Below are 10377 nucleotides of genomic sequence, written 5' to 3'. Positions count from 1 at the left end.
TTTTAAAAAAAATGTTTTTTTTTTTGTTTTTTTTTAAAGCTCGTTGGTTCTTTGTCAAAACTGCCAGGTAAGATCGGTTGTTTGACTGTGCGAGTCTCGTCATGTTTACAGAGCCATCGGAGTTGTAGGACGATGCTCAAACCGATCGTAGCTTTAGCTGTATCAGCGCTAACATCTCCCCCCTTGTGTGTGTGTGTGTCGGGGTGGGGGGTGGGGGGGGGGGTCATGTAACATGGCCGCACAATGTACAGACACATATCAGCCAACTGTCGCCACGTGTCGTGTGGACACGCAACGCCTGCTAACGACAGGCTGAAGCTAACACTAGCCGTTCAACCGCTAGCATCCAGCCGCTAGCTGCTGCACTGACTTTCATTTTCTCTACAGTGACGCTAACACTAGTCTACTGCTACCTGAGAGCCAGTAGTGAGTTTTTAGCCACGCCCGCGTGGCGCTCGTCGCTAACTCTGTTAGCATTAACTTTTTTTTCTTTTCTTTTTTTTTTTAAGGTTGGTACCTCAAATCGCTCAGTTATTATTGTTACTGTTGTTGTAACACCCAGGGCATTTGGTTAATTCTACCAAAGTGCATTCCTTTACAATGCTAGCTGTTAGCTAGCCACTCAAACAGAAGCAGGTAAGTGCTTCAAAGAAAAGTTAGTCGGAAAGCAAAAGGCGCGTAAAGAACACATCGATCGCGTGAGGAGCAGCAGCCATTTGAACATGTGGCGCTACTTTTAACTCTCCTGTTATTTCAAGCTATTTTAACAATCACGAAGTAAAAGACATGTTTTTAACGTTAACAAATTGTGATGTTCTTGTTTAAAGCTTAAAAGTAAATTATTTTGAGGAAACAAACAGGTCTGGCCCTACTTTCTACAGAAAGACACTAAAAAAAGTTGTCTTATGTTGATTCTTTGTCACCGTTTTTGGCTTTTTGTTTTTTTTTAGGGATAAAGAAAAAGCACATATATGCCAAAACCATTAAAAAAAAAAAAAATTTATATTAAAAAAAATTATTGACTTTTTTTTAATAACAATGGAAAATAATAAATTTCAGGTTTTCATCTCGAATTTATATTTTGCAGCTGAGCATCAGCCGGTTTCTTTTTTTAAGAAAAAGTGTTTTTTTTGTTTGTTTTTTACTTGCTCCCGTATTGAACAATTTTAATACAAAAAATAAAAGAACCAGTTTCTGAAATGTGACGTTTTGCTGCTTTCTCTGTCTCACTTAATGAAACAGAACAATTTCACATTTTTAGTTTCTTTCATTTTTCTAAAGATACAAGATGTAGGATTTGGTTGATACCACATTTGTGCTCCAGGTGGCAGCAGTGAGTCGGTCTGCTACTATGTTGGTTGTTGCCAAAACATGTCAGCACTCCTCACAACTTCCATCATTTTAGTATCTGAATCTTCTGCTGCTTCTGTTCTGTTGAAGGCAGTTAATGTAGGAGTGCGCCACCTGCTGATAGGGTGTGGTATTACGAGATCCGACTCGCTTTAGATGTTTCTGCACTATTTTTTGGGGGAGATTCAGACAAAAAAAAATTCTATATTTTACCTAGAAACAAAGACAGATGTAAAATATATAAAGAACATTTACCTTTTCGTTTTCCGGACACTATCAAACATAATTTACAGGAGGGTTAAAAAAAAAATGGTCACAGGAACAAAAAGTCTGCTTTCACTCACCGCTTGGTAGCGTTCAACTTTTTTTTTTTTTTTTTTTAATTTGTTTTTCGGCTAGTGTGAAAGCAGCTGTAGCCACTGAGCTCATTAGCCACTTGGCTTGAGTCGGGATCGTGGAGCCGCACTGTTATTTTCTGTGACGTTTGCCAGCTGGGTTTTACTCGAGGATTTTATCTGTAAATATTGTGCAGCAAAAGTGTTTGAATACTTGGGTGTTTTTTTTTTTTTAGGGGTGTGAATGCGCTGCTGTGCCATGCCGCGGCCAGTTTTATTACAACGTACTGTATTTACTGTACAGAACACAAGAAGTCCACACTTTTCTAGTGAGCCTTTGTTAAATTTTATTGTGGTGAGAAAAAAAAAAGATTATTAATAAAACTGTTTTATTGTTCATGATGTTCAGTTTGTCTTTTCAGCAACAGGCTTACTATATACTATAGGAGCCAAATTATGGAAGTTGGGTTGTTTAATACGACCATGGGGTGGCGCTGTGGTTATTTATTTTCACATTCGGATAATCTAGGACTTGGTTCATTCGTGGGCGGGGGTGTGCTGAGAACTTTCAAACCTTTATTTGGTTCGGTTTGGTGTGCTGCATTTTGAGACTGGATTAAATTGCCTGGAAAACTTCACGCAATTACACCTGCTGCTGGTTAGGGGGCGCTATCGCCTGAAACAAACCTTGACCAGAGAGGAAGTGAAGATGAAATACGACTCGCTGATTGGCTCGGACCAAAAGTGGAAGTCCCGCCGCTTTTCACCGCAGGTGGCCAAGCTAATTAGCCCGTGGCTAACGGGTAGCCAAAAATACAACCACGATGTGTCGTCTTCAGACCAGACGTCAACGAGAGTCAAGATATTTTCCGACTGCTCCTGATTTCGCGTGGTTAGCGTCGCCTGTGTAATACAAAGAGTGCGTCGCCTTCCACGTCGCCATCCTCTCACCCCGCCCGCTGGGAAATCCACAGACGCGAGAACCAAGACCGACATTTGCCATTTCAACTTTTTTTTTTTTGTGTATCTCTCTAGCAGGGTCACAGTGTCACCTGCGATGTACTGCGTCGTTTTGAGTCGTTTTCACGGTGCGGTGTGGACGCAGATGTTTCTGGCACCGGTGCGGTGTGGACGGGAAACTTTACGAGAATGACGGAGAGAGAGAAAAAAAAAAAGATTGTTTTTGGCTGGAGCCAGATGAACCCGGAAAGCACGACGGCGCCGCGTCTCAGTGGGTCGCCCAAGTTAACGAGGGAGGCGCGCTGTTGCCCTGCGTAGCGCCAGACCATCGCGCAGACTGGCGATGGATACCCGATTCGTCAAGTGAGTCAGACACTTTGTGCTGAGTCGCTGGTGAGTCAGCAAACTTGGGTGAGCAGTGGAGGTTAATCTGGACTGAGGTGTGTGTGTGTGTGTGTCTGCTTGGGTATTATTTATGTGTGTGGGTGTTATTTAAATTAGCGCAGCTCAGTATGCTGTGTCGGCTTCCTGCGAGCGCACACGCACACACACACGCGCGCACACACAGACAGACGCACACTGGTAACCCAATACAGGGCGAGCTTGCTGCAAAGCATTGTGGGTGTGGGTGAGCGTACTGTCACTGTAGAGCTCATTAAGCACTTACTTATGTTTGTGTCCCTGTTTGTTTGTGACACACTGTCACTTTAAATATCCTCTAATGTGATGATCCAGTCACACACACTGTAAATCCTCCACCAGCCTCTCGGAACATGACACCACATTTCTAACAGCTGTGTGTGTGTGTGTGTGTGTGTGTGTGTGTGTGTGTGTGTGTGTGTGTGTGTGTGTGTGTGTGTGTGTGTGTGTGTGTGTGTGTGTGTGTGTTTATCACGTCTATTTCTGTGTGTGTGTGTGTGTGTGTGTGTCTGTCTGTGTGTGTTCATCAGTATAATTGAATAAAGTAGACACACACACTGATCTGCTCACAGGGTCTCTGAGTTCAGGATGAATGGAAAAGTGTGTGTGTGTGTGTGTGTGTGTGTGTGTGTGTGTGTGTGTGAGTGAGGTGTCAGATTTGTGGGGTCAGAGGTCAGGTTATTTCCAGCCTCTCTCTCTCTTTTCTCTCTGGGTTTGATCATTCGTTGAACGAGCCGTAAATAACTGGAAACCCTCGTGTGCATTCACGAGAAAATTAATAATCACATTAATGCTAATGTGCGAATGCCGTCACAGGTGGCGCTGCAGATGGGAATGTGTCCATGGCAATCAAAGGTGGAGGATCTTTTCAGGATGTCATGGATTGTGTGAGCCGTGGAGCAGGATGTTCTGGTTGTTATTTCAGAGTAGCGCTGATGAATTGTTTCAGTGGCAGCATTCGAAAGCTGCTACATCTGAATAATTTACACGTCACCCACGTGTATTTCCGGAGCATTTCTGGTTAAACTCTATGCCGCATGTGAATGGAAACATGTCATATTTGTGTTTCGTTGATCTTCGGCATTTGTTGATGTTTTTGATGTTTTGAATTGTTTTCTTGTGTTTATGCTTATGGAGCTTATACTGTGTTGATATTAATATCAATGCAGTGTATACATGTGTCGCATAAACAGTTTTTTTGGGGTATTGTTGTAATAGGAATTTTTTTGAACAATATTGTAACGTTTTTCGATCATTTTTTTGGTCTTTGTTTTCTTTCTTTCTTTTTCCTTCCTTCCTTCTTTCCTTCCTCCAACTTTTCAGATTGATTCATTTAAAATCCACTTTATTTATTTATTTATTTATTTATTTACCTAGGCATCGTCTGTACTTGTCCTGCAGTTCAACGTCGTTGAGCAACGCAGAGTGCTGATTGGTTGGACTTGAAGCTGTCATGTCATTTGAGCCAATCAGCCGCCGTGTTGGGCGGGCCTTCCCTCAGTAGCTCTCGGTCAAAGGCGGCGCGGTTGGAAAGCTCCGCTCCGTGATGGCGACGTGTCGTGCTGACTTCTTCCGGCGTTACCTTCAAGCTCCGGAGGGCCGTCCGAAGCTGGGTGTAGGAGCGAGTCCCGGTGCTCCCGGAGGACCGGCGGCCGTAGATAGAGGGGCAATGTTCGGCTCCCGGTGGAGGAAGCCGCCGCGGCGGCTGCATTGCGCAGCCGCCACATGGAGCTCCGATGGCGGGGAAGAGTTCAGGTGAGAGAGGAGCGGCTTCGGAAGCTCCACGACACCTCAATTCGGTGAAATAATTACACACATCGTTTCGTATTTTCCCTGTATACCCTGTTTATATCGCAGCTCTCAGGAAGAAGCGACGCAAAAACCCGAATTTCCCAATGTTGAGTCTTTGTCGCTTGAAAACGCAATGGAAAGGTAAGCTAAGCTAATGTTGCTAACATTCTTTCTCATCAAAATGGAGGGAAAAAGTTACTTTTATATTTCTAACCTAATCATTCCATCTTGAGTAGAAAATTATATTTTGTCAAGGATTCAAGTGAGGTGTATTTTTATTACATGACAGTATTTTGCATTTATGATTTCCGGTGTTCCACAGGGCTGTAGTTTAAGGCCCATAATACTGTTTTTTATCCCACTATAAAAGTGGTTTATACACTTGTTTCTTGTTCCCGAAGATTAAGATAATAGTTCCTATTTGTGTTTCACATGGATCAAAACGTGGACTCTTTAACGCCTCACGCAAAGCACTGACTCAGACCTATGAGCAAATGACCTGTGAATTATAGAAGTATTGTGATCATTCACAAAGTCACCAGAACAAAATTAGGCAATTAATTAAGGTGACTTGGAAAAAAATAGACAATATTTAGTGGTTTAATAAAGATGCATAATTTAACATGGTCACACCGTTTCAAATAAAGTGGATTTTAGAATTATATTTGAAATGTCAAGTTTAAAGGTCATAAAGGAAACACAATGTAGGGATTAAGAAATTACATTATTGGCAATAAAATGGGATTTTATTGTGGCGTTCTGCAGGCCTCTTGACTAATACGCTGATTATTTACTTACTGCTCTGACTCAGACCAATGGAAACAGTGGAGAACAGTAAAGTGGTGGTCTGCAGGGTTCTTAACTCCAGCTTTTACTCTTTGCTTCATCAAAACGTTTTGGGTTTTTTTTTTTTGCGAGCTTCTGCATCGTCGCAGCTAAAAACAACAACAACAACAACAAACAAACCTCTGTAACGTGTCCTGGTGTCGCTTCCTTCAGTCTGCCGCCTGAGATTCTGTTAAGAATCCTGTCGTACCTGGACATCTTCTCGCTGACCTGCATCGCTCAAGTCAACAAACTCTTCCACCGGCTCGCCAACGACGAGTAAGTCCAAAACGTCCAAGTATAGAATGGCGAATAACGTGTTTGTGGGTTTTTTGTTTCTTTTTTCCGCGAAGCCATTTGTCAACTTTTCATTCTGACCGTTCTTTTTTTCTTTTCTGCAGTGGGATTTGGTTTCGGATTTACCAGTCGGAGTTCAGGAGGCCGACGTGGAGACTGGAGGAGGACGAGGAGGAGGAGGACGATGAGGGGCGGTCGGCGGCTCATTGGAAGAAGGTGTACTTCAGGATGGTGGCGGCCCACGTGTATAAATGGAGGAAGGAGCTGAACGCCGTGAGTCCGTACACTGGCCTGCCTTCGCAGACTGAGCACGCCCTCAGGTACCAGCCGTACGCGGCCCCGTGTCCCACGCTGCCCCGTGTCCCCGAACGCGTCGTGGTTCTTTTCTCTGACGCGCTTTGCAGGACTGACCTTCGAACTTCCTCTCGTCTTCGTTCCCCCCGCAGGAGCCACAGATTGAGCTGGGAGCTGAGGCTGCGTGACGCCTGCGGGCGGGAGAGCCGGCACCGGCGGAACCGGGCCGTGTTCTCCGAGACGTCGCTGATCGTCGGCTGGAGCGACGGCGGCCTCCCCGCACAGCGGAGCATCCGCAGCCTGCAGCTGCACGCCATCCGTAATCCGGGACACCCCATGTGAGGAGACGCAGCGAGAGAATCCACGCCGTCAAAATAAGAGTACTGATTGACGCATGTGTGGCAATCTCTCCCCCCCCGCAGACTAGGCTGGTCGTCCCTCCTGCTGGATCTGGACGTCGGCGCGGCTCCGTCTCACTTTCTGGGTGAAAGTCGTCTGGTGACCCTGCGGGATTTACCGCACGGCGTCGTCGTGGGAACCTGGCGGGTAAAGATCCGACCCGGCTGCTCGCACAGGTTCAGACTTCCCGCTGGCGGTTCCGACCGGTTCCGACCCGCACTGGACCGTCAATTTAAATCCAGAACGTTCCTTATTTTCCGTCGAAGTGTGTCTGTATTTTGTAGTGACGCCGAAACTTTTTTCAGGGATTTCTTGTGAGTGACCCGCACTACCCCGACAGATTGTTCGTGTTTGTCCAGTGAGAAGAGATGAGATTGGTCCTAAATATCTTGAAGCGTTTGTTTGTTTGTTTGTTTGCTTTTTTGGTTTCCAGGGTAACGACGGAGTGGCGTTCATCCTGATCAGCCTGCACTTCCACAGGCTGGTGGAGAGGAGCTTGCTGGGTTCTCCTACCTGGTCGGTGTCCCGCAGAGAAAGCCGACTCGCACCACACTCGGTGGGTTCGTCTCCACCGAGGAGGAAGTAAAAAATAAACGTTGGTGTTTTGGCTCCGTTTGTCCCTCTTCCTCCTCTTCCTCCTCTTCCTCCTCCTCCTCCTCGTCCTGCAGCCCGTACTCGGAACCCCCGGCCTCGCCACTCGCCGACCCCTCCGACCTCCAGTTGGGCCTGCACGGCCACACGCTGCACTTCGTCCTCCACAACACCGACGCCTGCATCATGTCCCAATACTTCCACCAGCTCTCCTGTCGCCCAGGTAATCGGATTACTTAACCTCTGCAAGATTAAAACATTTTTGAAAAAGTGGATTTCTTGACTTTGTAGTTTCAAGAGTTCTAGAGTCTATAAAGATGTGGATTTCAAGAATTGTCCCAACATTCCGCCGCCGGCGACACGACGTGCGGGCTGCCGCACTGCATTGTGGGTAAAATGTCTTTCCTGGTCCGCCCCCCAGCCTGGATCCGGGACGGCCTGGTGAGACTGACTGCAGTCAGCAGGACCAACGTCTCCCAGCACAGGTCGCTGTCCGGAGGCGTCAGGATGCCGTGGAGGAAGGGCGAGCTGAGCGGCTCCGTGAAGGTACGAGTGTTCGATCCCCCCCCCCCCCCCCCCCCGTGTTGCATTTTAGTTTACTGGCACCTTCGAAAGCAAGAAGAAATGGTGAAATAGAATCCTGAAATGATTCCAAACTGTTTTATCTTAAAATAGTTTTGGGAAGTGAAGACGCGAACGTACTGACGTCAGCTGTCGCGAATAACTGATTAAAAATGAGTCCTCTTCACCAAAACATTTCTTTAATGAATCTGATTAAAAGTGTTTCTTTGAGGAAGTAGTCCTCAAAATGTAATCCGACTTCAAATTAAGTGGAAGCGTGAAAATAAACGCCGAAGAAATATTTGCTAAATTACCTGTAAAATTCCACACCTGTTTAATACAATAAAATGGAATACCTGTTTGTCTCTCAAAATCCAGATGAAAACTAAACGGCACTATCTAGTGGCCTGGCATGTTAACGACATCGTTTTCAACCTCTGTCGTTTCCACGGAAACGGGACGTTGCTTTCAAAGCGCTGTGGCATGAAAAAAAAAAAAAACCCAAAAAGACTGCTTTTTGCGTTTTTTTGTTTAGAACTGCTGCTTCATGACGCTGACGCTGACGGACCAGTTCCAGCAGCCCTTCTGGTGCGAGAGCGCCGCCATGTGCATCACGCCGGACGGCGGCGGCGGCGGCGGCTTCCTGATGACGCACAGCAGCGCCCACGGAACGGTGAGGGTGGAGCTGGAGTGGCTGAAGGAGCAGAGGCCGTTCTTCCTCGTCGGCCTCGTCGTCTCCGTCTCCGTGCACAAGGTCAACCGACACTTTGGTACCGAGTACTGAGGGGCCGGGCCGGGACGGAACGCCGCTTCTTGTTTTTCTGGTTCATACGTTCACCGAGTAGAACGTTTTCGATCTGCGCTCGACTCTTCAGGATCTGTTCTCACTTCACCTTTTTGTTGTTGGGCTTTGTTGTAGCCCGAATGATTATCTGGTCCTTTGTTTATAGCCAGATTTTAAAAAGTTGATTAATTATCTTGTCTTTTGTTGATCGCCTGATCAGAATTGATCCTTTTTTTTTTTTAATATATATATATATAATTGTTACTAAAGTAATTTTCTTGTCTATTGATGTGTTTCGTTGTAACCTGATTGATTATCTGGTCCTTTGTTTACAGCCAGATTTTAAAAATTGATTATCTTGTCTTTTGTTGTAGCCTGATCAGAATTGATCTTTTTTTATGTATTACTAATTGTTAGTAATACAATTATCTTGTCTATTGATGTGTTTTGTTGTAGCCTGATTGAAATGGACGAATAATTATCTCGTCTCCTGTTGGACTTTAACATAAATAAATGTTTTCTTTCAGACATCCTACAATCTAATAAATGATTTCACATCCTGATGTTCTAATGTAAATATTTTCAGGTGGAGAATGTGAAGAAAAAGTGGTGAACAATCCCGATTGCTCAAGATGTGGAGCATTAAGTATAGGTAATGAATATTCATTAATTTCACTGAGGGACAGATGGTGGAAGTTTAACCACTCGGCTGCTGATGAAGAGCAGCTTGGTAAAATAGTGAGGTTCGAGTGTGGAAGACGCCAGCAGGGGGCAGTGTTTGTTTCTGTTCAGATCCTCTTCCCATTTCAACACGTTGGACATTTATCTACGACAATAACTTGTTTTTCACTCCCAAATTTTCTTTCAAGGAAAAACAAAACAAACAAAAAATCATCTTGGTTTTGTTTTGTCAAAAAAAAAAAATTTTCTCCCCAATTAAATCTGCTTGAAGCTTCTAAGGCCAAACATAAGCGATGTTGTACTTTACTTGATTTTGTTCCTTATTTAAAAGTGATATATTTTTTTAAAAAAAGCTTACGGTGGCTTGCAAAAGTGTTGATGCCCCTTGAACTTTTCCACAGTTTGTCACATTACACGCCACAAACATAAATATATTTGATTGGAATTTTATGTGAAAGACCAACACGAAGTGCCACACAATTGTGAAGTACAAAGAAAATTATACATGACTTTAATTTTTTTTCACAAATAAAACACTGAAAAGTGCAGCGTGCAAAAGTATTCCGCCCCCTTTTCTCCGAGTTCAACCAACTGCCTTCAGAAGATGCCTGACGACTGCTGAATGATTGAATGTGGACCTAATGAGTGAATAGAGTCCACCTGTGTGTAATCTCATCTCAGTACAGATACAGCTGTTCTGTGACGCCTCAGAGGTTCGTTAAGAGAACATTGTTGAGCAAACGGGACCATGAGGTCAAAGGAAGACGCCAGACAGGTCAGAGATAAAGTTGTGGAGAAGTTTAAAGCAGGGTTAGGCGATAACCCGGCTTTAACACTGTTCAATCCATTATCGGGAAATGGAAAGAGTATGGCACGACTGCGAACCGACCAAGACACGGCCGTCCAGCGAAACTTCCAGGCCGGACAAGGAGGGCACTGACCAGAGGTGCAGCCAAGAGGCCCATGGTGACTCTGGACCCACAGCTCAGGTGAGTGAATCTGTCCACAGGACAACTATTGGGCGTGCGCTCCACAAATCTGGCCTTTATGGAAGAGTGGCAAGAAGAAAGCCATTAAGAAGTCCCGTTT

The 10377-nt window shown here is 45.0% G+C and overlaps 1 protein-coding gene across 1 annotated transcript; it reads left to right on the top strand.

Annotated features, from left to right (window-relative positions):
- Positions 1-4611: 4611 nt before the first annotated feature.
- Positions 4612-8607, top strand: LOC308146650 (F-box only protein 15-like; the record flags this gene model as incomplete). The annotated part of the gene is made up of 10 exons (XM_080518553.1): positions 4612-4820; positions 4923-4997; positions 5856-5960; positions 6083-6298; positions 6425-6610; positions 6695-6818; positions 7105-7187; positions 7340-7485; positions 7684-7808; positions 8359-8607. 10 exons carry the CDS (start codon positions 4612-4614, stop codon positions 8605-8607), a joined length of 1518 nt encoding a protein of 505 aa, XP_080374679.1.
- Positions 8608-10377: the final 1770 nt, after the last annotated feature.

This window comes from Blennius ocellaris (assembly GCF_963422515.1).
Source record: "Blennius ocellaris genome assembly, chromosome: 22".
In the NCBI taxonomy this organism is placed as follows: Eukaryota; Metazoa; Chordata; class Actinopteri; order Blenniiformes; family Blenniidae; genus Blennius; species Blennius ocellaris.
The sequence above is the reverse complement of the archived record's forward strand: the minus strand, read 5'-3'. Positions and strand labels throughout refer to the sequence as shown.